This window comes from Bactrocera oleae, chromosome 3, assembly GCF_042242935.1.
Source record: "Bactrocera oleae isolate idBacOlea1 chromosome 3, idBacOlea1, whole genome shotgun sequence".
NCBI classification, from domain to species: Eukaryota; Metazoa; Arthropoda; class Insecta; order Diptera; family Tephritidae; genus Bactrocera; species Bactrocera oleae.
In genome coordinates this window covers 32,973,219-32,988,372 of record NC_091537.1, presented here as the reverse complement: position 1 = coordinate 32,988,372, position 15,154 = coordinate 32,973,219, and the positions used below count along the sequence as shown (strand labels likewise).

Below are 15,154 nucleotides of genomic sequence, written 5' to 3'. Positions count from 1 at the left end.
GTCCATTAAATAGATATTTGAGACAATCCCGACTTGAACCCTCCAGCCCGCATTAATTTTCTAATTAGGTGTCCAATATGCATGGCTGAGCATGGAAGAATAATTAATTGTATAAAATAAAATTAAAATTTTTTATACAATACAAAAAAGATTGATAAAAAGAAACTTATTACGGTTAATTTTTGTAGCACGATTCGTGACCCGACCTGTATATGCAGAATATCTTAAAATTATATGCAAAGTCGTTTGCGCATTGTAAATATACGAATCTGTAAGCGTACATTTCTTAACATTGAATTTAGCATTATTTTTCTCATTTAACATTCAAAATGCTCAATTCTGCTATTTTGCGCTCCGCAGGGGTAAAATTCTGGTGAAATCCGCTTATAATTTGTTTGAGGTGAGATCCTCTTAAGTTGGCGAGTAACTCTCCGTCAAGAGGAACATTTTGACAATCGGCACACCATGTAAAATAAGCAAAGAAAAAAAAGAACGAAAACTTACAAGATAAATTTAAACATACATACATAAAGGCCAATCCAATTTATGATATATATGTTCATATACATATTATATTTAACATAAATAAATATATTTATACTACAGTATGTTAGGAGAAAACCACCGTTTGCAGTATTAATATATTGTAACGGATTTCTCGATAAATCGTCTAACTACAGCTCACTCTTGAGCTCGATCACTGGATTGTTAAATTAAAGTCCCAATTTAATGCTATACACTTATCTCTATTTCCGATTCCAACAACTTAACACTTATTGTTCGCTATTCGAACTTACAACTTATTGTTTATAGCTTAATTGCTCTTTACACGGCAAACTCTATTTAGAACTGTATGTAATTCTATTGAAACACCATATCTCGATACCCAATTGTTGATGAATATATCCGCTACTGTTCCTGCCTCTTGGTTAGGAATTGCGTATACCTCTGGCCATTTGCTGAAATAGTCCATGACTACCAAAACATATCTGTTTCCTAATTTACTGATAGGAAATGGACCAGCTACATTCATGGCTACTTGCTCAAACGACGCACCTGAATTGTACTGCCTTATCTGACCATGACTCCTGAACCGCGGCCCTTTAGCAGCAATGCACTCGACACAATTGGTGATCCACTCCATCTCTGATTGACGTCAACCAACCCAATAAAATCTTTTTTTTTAATTTCTACAAGGTTTTATTGATACCCATGTGTGCTCCACATGGACCGTTGTGCAGCTCGTTGAGAACTTCAGGAATTCTTACTTTTGGAACAATAATCAGAGCTCGTGAACTTTGCCCATCTTCGCTTTCCCATACGCGATGCAAGCAGCCAGACACTAACTTCAAACTATTCCATTGTGCCCAATAAGCCTTTGCGACTGGGCTTTCTGCAGCTATTTCTTCTCTCGTTGGACGTTTATTCATCTCCAATCCGTGTATTACACTTTTCAAATCTGGATCCTCTTGCTGACATTTCCGTAGCTCCTCCGAATTGCAGTCTGATGTTATAGTCATTAATCGGACATCTATAATGTCTTCTTTGGCCTCAGCTTTTGACCAATGTCTGCATTCCAGGTTACAGGGACGGCGGGACATGGCATCAGCATTGCCATGACTACTACCTTTGCAATGTTCTATAGAGAAGTCGTAACTTTTGAGTCTCTCAATCCTCCGTGCCAACTGGGTTCCTAAATTGCAGAAGCCATTTTAATGCTGCATGATCTGTCCTCACCAGAAATCGCTGGCCATAAAGGTACTTATGAAAATGTTTGATGCACTTCACCAACGCCAGTAATTCCCTCCGAGTAACACAATATTTTCTCTCTGGCTTGGTCTGGTCTGGCTGTAATATGCAACCATTTTCTCATCAATGACTTGTGATAGAACGCCTCCCACTGCAAATCCACTAGCATCCGTATCCAAAATAAACGCTGATCCTAGGACCGGGTATGCTAACATTGGCGCAGTACTTAACCGTTTCTTCAGAGTTTGGAAAGCCACTTCCTGTTCTTTATTCCATTCAAAAACTCTGTTCTTTTTCGTGAGTTCATGGAGGCTACTAGCTACGCTGTCAAAATTTGGAACGAATCGTCAATAATAAGTACATAGTCCAAGGAAACTCCGCAATTCATGTACATTTTTAGGAGTGGGCCAATCTCTTACTGCTTCCATCTTTTCATTCGCTGTGCAAATGGCCTCCGTTGTCACTTTGTGTCCTAAGTAGCTTACTTCCTTTTTGAAAAGGGAACACTTCTTTGGACTCAGCTTCAGACCAGCGCTAGCTATCCGTTGGAAAACCTCTTCCAAGTTCTTAAGGTGTTCACCGAAGCTTTTACCCAGCACGACGATATCGTCGAGGTATACCAAACAGGTCTTTCAGTGTAATCCTTTAAGTACCTGGTCCATAAGTCTCTCAAAAGTAGCAGGAGCGTTACATAATCCAAAGGGCATTACAGTAAATTGCCATAGACCATCTCCAACGCTGAAAGCCGTCTTTTCTTTGTCTTCCTCGTTTACCTCCACTTGCCAATAACCACTTTTCAAATCAAGTGTTGAGAACCATTTTGTGCCTGTTAACGAGTCCAGTGTATCATCGATTCTAGGTAGTGGATAACTGTCTTCCTTCGTTACATCATTTAACCTTCTATAGTCCACACAAAATCTCATGGTGCCATCTTTCTTCTTTACAAGTACTACAGGTGAGCTCCACGGACTCTCTGATGGTTCGATTACGCCGCTTTCGCTCATTTAACGTATGGTGTGGCTTACAATTTCACGTTTTGCTAAAGGAACGCTTCGAGGAGCCTGTCGGATTGGTCTTGCATCACCTGTGTTAATAAAATGTTTCGAAACTTTGGTTCTTCCTGGTTTCGCATCGTCTTTATCAAATATGGATGAGTATCTGAGAAGAAGTTGTTTAGCCATAGTTTGATGGTTTGCCTCTAGTTCCTCAGTCCATGTGATAATTTCACTCTAAATATCGTTTTTTGTCCATGGAATCATTCTCAAGACGTATTTCGTAATTTATCACGGCCTCAATCTCTTGACACTGCTCTAATATAGCTCCTCTGGAGAGTTCGATTGGTAACTTGCACTTATTAAGTACTCCTACTGGAACACGTTTATCTTGTCTTGTCATAGCCAGGGTTTTGCCTATAAGTAAGTTTGGTGTAGATTCTTTTGTGGCCCCAACAATCCACCACTTGTTTGGCCCATAGTCTCTATATATTTCTGCCCAAATAACTGCTTCTGATGTTGGTGGAATCTGCTGGAATCTCTGTTGTTATCACTCGTTTAACGTTGTACTTATTATCGTAACTGAACATAAGTGGCACTTCCATATTTCTATAGGATATAATCCTGTTTTTCATGTCAATTTTGATTCCATGATTCGCTAGAAAGTCTACTCCAATTATGACTTCGTCAATGATATCTGCCACTATAAAATTGTGTATCGCACGTTACCTTTCCGATAACTAGGGTATCTTCTCCAGTTGCCTGTGTCAGAGCATACGAAACGGTTTCTGCAAAGGTCAATTTTGGACATGCTAATGCAGCGAATCGTGTAGTGTTATCTCGTATTCCATTGATGAAAGTCTGAATTTTCGCGTCCTCAATGTATTCCATGGAATTATGTGCATAAGCTAAGTGAGCTAACCTCTCAATCTCTGTAGCAAACTCCTGCAGAGTCTCATTGGCTTTCTGGCGGCGATTTCGCAACTCGATTTGAAAGATCTGCTTCCTGTGCTCACTACCATACCGTATTTGTAATGCACCCATCAACTTTTCATAACTACTCGCCTCGCAGTTTGGAATGGTCTGTAATATTTCCGCTGCAGATCCTTTTAATGCAACGAACAACGCAGCTACTTTATCTTCAGCGTTTCAATTATTTGACGATGCCGTCTTTTCGAATTGAAGCTTAAAAACTTGGAACGGAACAGTGCCATCAAAGGATGGAGGTTTTACCTTGGCAGACTCGGAGACGATCTCTCAATTCATCCACTTCAGTTTTAATTCTATCCCGCTCTTCTGAAATCTTTTGAGGACACTTCTGCTATTTGGGAGGTCACCTGCGATGATATACGTGCATCTAACGCTGTGAACGGCTCTTCCAACCGCGTTTCTAACAAGGACAATTGGGATTGTTGTGTCAACATTTGGGATGACACCTCTGCTATTTGTTGGGTTAAAAGTGCATTCTGCTCTTAAAATTGTGTCGATTGTATTCTGCTCTTTAATTTGTGTTGATATTTGCGTTGACATTTGCGATATTGCGTCAAAAACCATGTTTATGTCCACAATCTTTGACGAGCATTGAGCCTCTCCCTTTTCTTCTATCTTTGTTGTCTCTTCTTCTAATTCCATGTGAAAGACATATTCCTCAACATTAATGTTTTCCGCCTCCATGGCCTCTCTCAACCTTGATTGTAATTCAGTTTTTAATCCATTTGTCGGCAAACCCCGTTGCTCCAGCTCCTTTTTCAGCTGTGGAATCTTCAGATCGTTAAACTTGGCCATTTACAAATAATTATCTCTTTGCGAATTTATTTGACAATCCAACTTCTGACACCAATTGTAACGGATGTCTCGATAAATCGTCTAACTATAACTCACTCTTGAGCTCGATCACTGGATTGTTAAATTAAAGTCCCAATTTAATGCTATACACTTATCTTTATTTCCAATTCCAACAACTTAACACTTATTGCTCGCTATTCGAACTTACAACTTATTGCTTATAGCTTAATTGCTCTTTACACGGCAACACTCTAATTAGAACTGTGTCTGCTGCACAATCCGGCAGCCCTTATATAGTAAATTTTTAACAAAAGTTCGCTACTAGAACATCTTGGCAACTACGAATTCGCTGTCTAGTTGCTTGTGGCAGTTTATCGTCAATTCTGATTTGTTCTGGTACCCGTGTTCGCCACAATATATATGAAAACACACAAACATATATATATTACTAATAATTGCTATATATAATAATTGCTATATATACATAAATTTTACGAGAATACCTATGGCAACTTATTCTCCTTTTCGCTATCTTTTCGCACTGCGTACATATATTCCTCCCAAATATATTACGTGATATACATACATATATACATAAATTTTACGGGAATACCCGCGGTCAATTATAAAAGCAGAAAGGGTAGACAAAAAACTAGTTAGAACTAAAAACGATCAAAACGACCTCAACAGAAGCTTCAATAGACCCCAAGCCAGTAGCAACAACAATTTAAATAGAAGCTTTTTTAAAAATCAATCGTTCACCTCCGAACAATACAAATAAACGACATGCGAACTGTGTACAGGAGAGCATAAGTTCAAATCTTGCTCAAATCTTCAAAACCGAAATAATTTTGTAAAAACTGTCCGTCACATGGGCATACACTTAAAGAGTGCGAAAGCAAATTTAATTGCGTTTATTGTCATAATCGACATCATTCAATGCTGAATTACATCACATTTTCCAGCTCACCCCCCTATAGCGCAAATATGAAAAGAGCCACGGGTTTAGTTGCAACAGCAAATTCCGAAGTGCAAAATCCCGAAAATTGCCAAGAAGCCCCATGTTGCTCAAAGGCATTAAAACCCCAAACGCTACACAGCGAAAATAAAAGTAGAGTACTACTACCCACAGCAGTCGTCTCCGTCGAACATCGAGGAGAACTGTTTAAATTTAGGGCCTTAATAGATCAAGGATCACAACGATCTTTCATAGCGTCTAGGGTACAAAAGAGGCTACAACTACCAACAAAACTAGCCAATTTTAAAATAATGGGAATGGGCAGAAGAGTGGTCCAAAAATCAAACAAAATCTGCCCCATTACCCTAATTTCCCCCGAAGCGGATAAGCACATACAAGCAGGAGCTATAGTCTAAAGCTAGCAGATTCCAACTGCAACACTCCCGCTCAAATAGATCTTCTCTTAGGCAGCGATCTCATACCACAGATCATGCTCGAAGGTATTAAGAAAACGTCAAATATACTTCTGTCACAAAATACTATTTTTGGATGGATCCTAAGTGGACTAGTTACGAACCAGGTACAACCACGCCCACTCAGGTTGAGGAAATCTCAAACGAATACCTCAATTCACAATTAAAGAAATTTTGGGAGTTAGAAGAGCTCCCCCTATATCAATTACAACCCCAGAAGATCAGTATTGTGAAGACTTGTACAAAGCCACAATTACTATATTAGATAATGGTCGGTACGTCGTACGACTACCACTAAAACAACAATTTCCTAACACACTCGCCTTAGGTCACTCTCGCACCTCTGCAATACAGCAGTTTTTAAGTATAAAAAAAATTTAATTAAAAAAGGTGAGCTTAAGCCAGAATTTGATTTCGTGTTAGAAGAATGGAGGTATTTAGACCACATGGAGAAAGTAAGCGCAGACGAAAAAATCATAAATGGCAAATGTTACTCATTTTACTTGCCTCATCACGCAGTAGTAAAGCCAGATAAAAAATCAACAAAAGGCAGTGTGGTTTTCAATGCCTCAAGACCCACTAGCTCAAGAAATTCCTTAAATGATATTCTATTTACGGGACCCACACTCCAACCAGATTTAATGCACCTCATATTAAATGGGCGTATATTCAAATATGTAGTCAATGGTGACGTTGAGAAAATGTATCGACAAATAGTCGTATATAAAGACGACCAAGACTTTCAGCGAATTATTTTCCGAAAATCTCCAATAGTCCACTACGCGACTATAAACTAAAAACAGCTACGTTTGGCGTCAACTGTGCTCCATATTTAGCCATTCGAACACTCCACGAAATGGCAGAAAACACAAAGTCAGAATTTCCTCTGGCAACCGAAGTGTTAAAAACTCAAACGTATGTAGACGATATCCTGTCTGGAAGTCACATTCTTTCACAAGCATACGAGTCACTAGCCCAAGTGATACAAGCCCTCAAAACCGCAGGGTTTTCGTTAAAAAAGATAACGGCGAACCACCCTAATATCTTAAAGGACATACCTAAAGAAAATCTGTTGGACACTAATTTCCTTAAATTCGAAAAGGAAAGTACAACAAAAACTCTGGGGATCCAATGGAATGCGATACCTGACCAGTTTTCATACACTATATATGCAGTCAATATCAACATTATCCGCCATAACAAAACGCCAAATTTTATCCTCTGTGGCAAAACTTTTCGACCCCGCAGAATAGCTTTCGCCAATTATGGTACCAGCGAAAATCTTGATACAAAAGTATGGCTAGACGGAACCGACTGGGATGGACAAGTGAAACCTCTTCGCTTAGAAAAATGTTACCAGTTCGCAAACAATCTGAAAGATATTTCCCAGAGAAAAAATCCCACGATGGGTAAACTATTTTCCCGAACACAAAGTCGAATTACACGGCTTCTGTGATGCCTCTGAGAAAGCATACTGTGCCACTATCTATGTGCGCACACAAAGCGATACTGCGACCACAAGCCACTTATTAGTAGCAAAAGCAAAGTGGGCTTCTTTAGAAACGCTAAGTCTACCTCAACTTGAGCTCTGTGGCGCGCTACTACCCGCAAAATTAGCTTCCATGGTGCAGACCCATTTAAACATGAAGAAACATAGATTGTATCTCTGGTCCGATTCTTAAATTGTTCTAGCCTGGTTAGAAAAACCACCACATGCATGGAAGACGTCGAACGTCTCAAATATTTGACCTAGTGGGATCAGCCACTTGGCGACATGTAGCCAGTGCTGATCTTCCTGCCGATCTAGGTAGAAGAGGGTGGAAACCGCAGCACCTTACCACCACCACCCTCTGGTGGAATGGTCTCCGATGGTTAACAGAATCTCCCGATTCTTGGCCACAATCGCCCATGCGCAATATAATTGCCTCATAAAGTCGAAAAATCGACTCCTTTCACACAGCAGTGGAGGATACTGACATCCTTGAGCGATTTTCGTCGTTCTCCCGAGCCGTCAGAGTAGTCGCCTTTATGTTAATATTACGTCGCGGCTTACCTTCATTGGAGCCCAAAGAGCCACTGAAAAACAGTTTGTGGATTTTATTAAATTACCTGAAATTGTTCAGAAGTATGCTCCCCAAGGCATTCATTAGCAGTTTATCCCCCCAAGCACTCCTCTTTGGGCGCTTTATGGGAATCAGCTGTAAAAAGCTTCAAATCCCATTTCAAAAAGGTAGCTGGAAATTATAGATTGAATTATGAAGAATTCACTACCTTATTAATCCGAATTGAAGCCGTTCTCAATTCACGGCCACTCACAACACTCTCGCAAAATCCCTCCGACTTCACAGCCCTAACTCCAGTTCATTTTCTCAAAGGAGCACCCATTCTGGCCATACCTGAGTCTGGCGTGGGGTCGCTATCCTTATTGAATCGATCGGAAAGAATCAAAATTCTCCATCATGATTTCAGCCGCCGATGGAAGGAAGAGTACATCAAGGACCTTCATAAAAGGTACCGGTTTAAAACTCCAGAAAAGGCACCAAAGCTTGGAGACTCTGTCAGCATACACGATGATTGTCTACCCCCACAGAACGGTGGCTTGGCCACATAGAAAAACTATATTACGGTTCCGACGGTCATATACGAGTAGTTGATCTCCATACTCAAAGCGGAACGCTAACAAGACCACTCGTGAAATTATGTTTTCTGCCAACCGCATCTAATGACGAAACCGCAAATTACGAACAATCCGCCGATATTACCGCAACGCAAATGATTAATCCCTGGTAAATGCTAACCGTTCTAACCGCAATGATCGATCAAGTTGACGATTCATTCCTGCCACATACAGTGGCACAGATAAATATGGATGTAGATATGGCAGCAACACCAACGCCAGCTGTGAGGTCCGCCATCAATGTACCGCGCCCTGAGGCAACTCCAGCGCCTTTCAAAAAGGAAACAAAGGCTCCATAATCGATCTCATGTTTGCAAACGATGCTCTAAGCAGGCACATTAAGTGGAAGGTATCCGATATATTCACAAATAGTGACCACATGGCTATTATTGCTGATGTTTCGTTTTTTGGAGAGACGGAACACCGCAGCAAGGACACCTGCCAAAAACGAAGCTGGAAACAAAAGGAGTTTGATGCTGACCTTTTTGAGATAGTCTGGAGCTCTGCAAATACACCAGGTGAGAACGCCACCGACTTAGTGTCTGCAGTGCGGAAAGAACTGGTCACAGTATGCGACGCAACTATGCGCAGAACAGTACACCACAACAAACGAAAGCCCGTCTCTTGGTGGAATGAAGAAATAGCAACGCTCAGAAAGCTCTGAAATGCAGCTAGACTCTCTCAACGGTCTCAGGGAAATTTTTAATAGACAAAAGAAGCTTCTAAAGTCGGCCAATGCCCGCAGCAAAAGGAACAGTTTTGAAAAGATTTGTGAGGAAGCAAACGTAGACCCCTGGGGTACGGCGTACAAAATATGCATGTCAAAATTCAAGAATAAGACACTACAACCCAAAAGCGCATCGTATAGATGGCATACCAAACAGAGCCTTAAAGGAAGCCATGAGTTTAAAACCAAATGTGTTCGTAAAAATGTACAATGCATGCTTAAAAGAAGAAATATTCCCCGACGATTGGTTCTACTACCTAAACCAAATCAGCCTCCGGAGGAAGCCTCATCATATCGACCTCTGTGCATGCTTGACACGATTGGCAAAGTGTACGAAAGCATAGTAAGCAACCACTTGGAGTTAGCAATCCAGAAAGCCGGCGGATTATCAGAAAGACAATACGGCTTTATGAAAAAGAGGTCTACTATTGACGCACTAAACAATGTCGTTGACACTGCGAAAAGCGCAGTAAGTGGAAAAAGATGGAAAGGCGGGACTAAAAAATACTGCGCCCTGATCACCCTGGATGTGAAGAATGCCTTCAACTCAGCAAAATGGGCAAACATAATCAAGGCTCTGTATGAAATACGCGCTCCTCAATATCTTGTAAACATTATTATAAATAATTTAGAAAACAGGCAACTAATATTTGACACTGATGAAGACACCAAGAGCTACGCTATTTCGAGTGGAGTACCGCAAGGCTCGGTTTTAGGCCCCCTTCTATGGAACGTGATGTATGATGGGGTGCTAAGAATAAACCAACCAGAAGCCGGGAAATTAATCGCATACGCGGATGATCTTATAGTGGTAGCAGTGGCTAAACAGCAGATGACCTCCAGAGCAAATGCAATGAATGTGTCAATAGTTTGCGGCAATGGTTCTCCTCAAGGAATTTAGTTCTGGCTGAGCACAAGACAGAAGTCTTGCTAGTAAGTACTAGGAAAGTGGAGGAACCAATATCTCTCACCATAGGGGAGTGTGAGATTCAATCACAGCCACAACTAAAGTATCTGGGAGTAATAATAGACTCAAAGCTTAAATTTAAGGAGCACCTAGAATACACCTCTGGTAAAGCAAGCAAAATCCTCAACGCCTTATCAAGAATGATGGCAAATAAAGGCTGCGTGCGTTCCAGCCGACGATTTTTACTCGCAAAGGTAATGAGATCGGTTGTATTATATTCGGCCCCAATATGGATCCGGGCGTTAAACGTTAAAGCATATGCCAAACAAATAAACATAGTGCACCGGCTGTCGACACTAAGAGTAATCAGTGCTTCCCGAACGATATCCAGCGAGGCTGCGGAAGTAATAGCCAGTATGATGCCCATTGACATCCAGGGTGACGAATTCGCGCGAGTATACAAGTTATCTGAGTCGTCTATAGGAGCCAAAAGAGCAGAGAGAGTCAAAAGCTTATCAATATGGCAGCAGCGGTGGAAAATCTCACTCAAAGGACAGTGGACCCACAGACTTATACCGGACATCCACCCGTGGATAGACAGACGACATGGGGACCTGGATTTCCACCTTACCCAAATACTAAGTGGACATGGGTGCTACCTGTATAGATTCCATCATCATGTTAGTCCGAACTGTCCGATGTGTACAGAGTGCATAGAAGACTCTGAGCATGTATTCTTTTATTGTCCTCGCTTTTCGAGTACAAGGGAAAAACTTAAAACTTCACTCGGTAGTAGTTTTATGGTGGAAAACTTGACGACACTTATGTGTCAGTCCGGTGAGAATTGGAAAGCTGTCAGGAAGCGGCAGCCTCAATCATGACAAAACTAAGACATATGGAACAGATTAGGCGTCCGTCAGTCCGTACTAGAGAGGAGACTTAAATGTCTTATCACTCCCACGAAGTAATACTTAATCAGGTGGTTCCGTGGGAGAGTCTTGAGTTGGGAGTAGGTTAGGTTTAGCGTTAAAACGGTTTTTTGAGATTGATGAGCTACAAGATTTTATGATATTAGGTGAACAAGGGCTTAGAATTTCGAAAGCTTAAATAAGTGTATTCGACTACAGTTTGGAATATCAAAAGAAAATTGTGAGGACAGAGAAAATTGAACAAAAACTTAACTATACTATAAATAATTTAAAATATGAGGAAAATATTAGAGAGATAATGAAAAGAAATGAGGAAATTAGAGAAACTTTTCAAGCTACAATTAAGAAAAATAATGAAGAACCTATTTATATCAAACAGTGCCCATATCCCATGTCAGATAATGACTTAGTGAAAATGGAAATCCAAAAACTTCTTGCTAATCAGATAATTCAATCAAGTAAAAGTCCATATAATACTAATATATAATAAAAAAGGGAAACCCAAAAGAAGAATGGTTGTAAATTTTCAGAAGATTAAAACACAAGCAATAACTGATCGAAATGAGCAAAAATATTTTCGACGATAAATTTGGAATCAGGATTCCACCAAATTTTAATTAAAGAAAAAGACAGAGAGAAGACGGCATTTTCAGTGAATGGAGCAAAATATGACTTTCTTATATTGCCTTTTGGGTTACAAAATGCACCGGCAATATTTCAGCGATGTGTTGACGATATTTTGCGTGACTATATTGGAAAATTTGCATATGTTTATATTGATGGCGTATTAATAAACATCACATTTCTTTCAAAGCTCAGTAGAATACTTAGGACACATAATTAAACACAATAAGGTAACTGTAGACCCCAAGAAAATTGAAACAATAATACAGGAAGTTTGTTCAAAACTTTGCAGCAATCACAAAAGTGCAAGAGTAGAAGTTAACTTAGATGAAGCAGCTATAGAAACTATCTAGAATGCTCTCCAGGCTCAAGTAGAACTTAATCAACCTGACTTCACGAAACCCTTTGATCTGACTACAGAGGTCAGCAATTTCGCCATAGGTGCAGTACTGTCACAAAATAGACAACCTATTGCTTTTATATCAAGAACACTCAATGAAACTGAACAAAACTACAGCACCAATGAAAAATAACTACTAGCTATTGTATGAGCGCTACAGAAATTAAAAAATTATTTATATGGAAAAGCAAATCTAACAATATATACAGACCTACAGATCTACTTCATATCTGAAAAGAACCCAAATAGTAAATAAAAAAGATGGAAGAATTTAATAAAAGAATATGGTGCGAGATTGGTATATAAACCAGGACGTCAGAATATAGTCGGTGATGCTCTATCAAGACAGCAAATAAACACGACCACGGATTGTTCAGACCACTCAGCAGAAAACTCACCTGTATAACAATTAAAAAAGGCCAAACAGCCCTTAAACTCTTTCACAAGCAAATTATACCAATCCACAACGCAGTACTCTACTCAGTATTTTTTGAAAAAGAATCAATAAACTACGGAATTTGTTTACAAAACAAATATGAAAGACACCTTAATAAACAGTCTATCGGTAAAACACCAATACCAACACATGTGGGTGAATATGTGCAAGTGGACACATTCCACATGAACAACCAAATATACATTAGCTCCATATGCAAATACTCCAAATACTGCTATCTACGAAAACTAGAAAATAAATTAAATTGTCATGAATATATAGAAGAAATATTGGCACAAATATACCCAAACGCTAAACATTTAATGACCGACAATGAAAATATTTGTATCAGTAATGTAGCAAAGTCCGTATACAACCTACTATAAATACAATATACAGGCACCCCAGTGTATCATTCAAAAACAAACGCGCAAGTTGAACGTATCCACGAAAATAACAATATAATTTAAATTATATACATATCTTACACATTGACTGATATTTTCGGTAGAAAGTAAAATATAGGCACTGGGGTCCACATGTTCAGTACCTGGGGGCTTGAACAGTTTTAGTTCGATTTAGACAATTTTTGGTCGCAAGGTGGCATACTTTAAACGCATTGTTCACGCAAAGGCTTAACTCGATACAATCATTGTTGTCTGATTTGCATAGTGGAAAGTGAAAGAATCAAATGGAATTTAAAATGGTGTTATATGGGAAATGGGTGTGGCTGGAATCCGATTTCGCCCATTTTCGCTCCATAACATAGAAGTATGAGATGAATGTTTTGTACCGAATTTGGTTGAAATCCCAAGATATGGATTTTCACTTAGAAGTGGGCGGCGCCACCCCCTCTATCTAATTTTGAACGCGGTTCCTATAAAGTCATCTCATACCATCCCAGAGATAAAATTTAATGTCTCTGGACTGTTTAGTGCTTCATTTACTGCGCTTTTAATAGTTTTTAACAGTACCGTTGTATGGGGAGTGGGCGGGGTTGTCACCCGATTTCACCCATTTTCACACTGTTGATAAAGGTGCTAAAAGCATTTGTTTTCAGTGAATTTTCTGTTGTTAAATTGCAGCTTAAGTGGTTTAGGAGAGATGCACATTAAACTTAGTAGGGACCACGCCCATCTTTTAAAAAACTTTAAACTGCAGATGCCTCTCCCTAATGTGGTCCTGTGTGTCAAATAACAGTATTGTATCTTATTGTGGAGCTTAGTTATGGCAATTTATTTCTTTTGATTAATGGCGTTTTGTGGGAGTGGCGGTGGTTCGATTACACCCATCTGCAATACCAACTGTCTTACGGTACGAAGAAACAGTTGTACTAAGTTTCATAAAGATATCTCAATTTTTACTCAAGTTACAGCTTGGAGGGAAGGAAGGACAGACAGTCATCCGGATTTTAACTCGTCTTTTCATCCTGATCATTTATATACATAACCCTATATCTAATTTGATTAGTTTTAAGTGATACAAACAAACGTTAGGTGAACAAAACTGTTATACTTTGCAGCAACAGGTTGCTAGAGTATAATTATAATAATAAAGTGTATGCAAATTAATAAAAAAATGTATTGTAGATGAGCGGAGCGTTGAGAATCAAACTACGCGAAATGACTTGCGGGTGCTGGGGATCGACTATTTGAATTCTACTACTAGGACTATTGAATTCTATAGTGCAATGGATCGCTTTCGTGTCAAAGTCAACTTGGGCACTAATAAGATAATAAAACGCCAAAATTTGTGTATACAATGAATAAATAATACATTTTCAAAAAAAAAATCACACGATTTTAAATATTTTTCAATTCTTTGTTTCGTTATATAGCCCATTTATATACAAAATGCGTTCAATATTTATCGCGCGATCCGGTTTTCAAAATATTAAATATTGAATGAAATCGCCATAACTTACACATGTGTACGCAGTTAACGCGTATCAGCGTAAGGTAACTGAAACGGAAGTAAACTTCCGAATTTGTTATATATTTACTTTTGTGTTCTTAGTACTGCTTTCACTTCTTACCAAACGTTAACATTATCATTTGTGGGACCATACTTGGGCTTAATCGTCCTGGTATTTGTGTGCCATCTTTGGAGCAGAAGCAGTCGGGTAACTGGCATTTACGCATGTCACAAGAAACAGCAGCATTGGGATCGTTATCCATATCGCACCAACCCTTATATAAGTTTTAATAATATTATTTGCTCTAAAGCCTGTATTAAACATTTACAATATATTTTACCTCATCGGATTCATCTGGGCAATCAACGGATCCATCACAAAAATATTCATTTGGTAGACAAGTGCCGTCGCCGCAACCTAAATGTGTTTTGTCTTTGCATCCACCTTTTTCCAATAGTGGTTTTGGGATTTGTTTCTCTTTAACAAAACAAATATTTACATACATCCATATTAGAGTAGAAATATTATAAACTAGATAGGTACGAGGAAAAGTAGTAAAAAACATTTTATGTCCGTCGGAAT

General features: G+C 39.2%; 1 protein-coding gene across 2 annotated transcripts in view; it reads right to left on the bottom strand.

The window, feature by feature from the left end:
* The window catches only part of ChLD3 (Chitin and LDLR binding deacetylase 3), a 105,951-nt gene that overhangs the window by 25,197 nt on the left and 65,600 nt on the right, over positions 1 to 15,154 (bottom strand). Inside the window, exons 3-4 of one of the 2 annotated variants that reach the window (XM_070106380.1) lie at positions 14,913 to 15,049; positions 14,693 to 14,846 (exon numbers count right to left, since the gene is read on the bottom strand). The exons of the other annotated variant lie outside the window; for it this stretch is intronic. Of the exons in view, the coding sequence (XP_069962481.1) occupies positions 14,693 to 14,846; positions 14,913 to 15,049 (291 nt within the window). The remainder of the gene's footprint in view (positions 1 to 14,692; positions 14,847 to 14,912; positions 15,050 to 15,154) is intronic. 2 annotated transcript variants of the gene reach the window in all.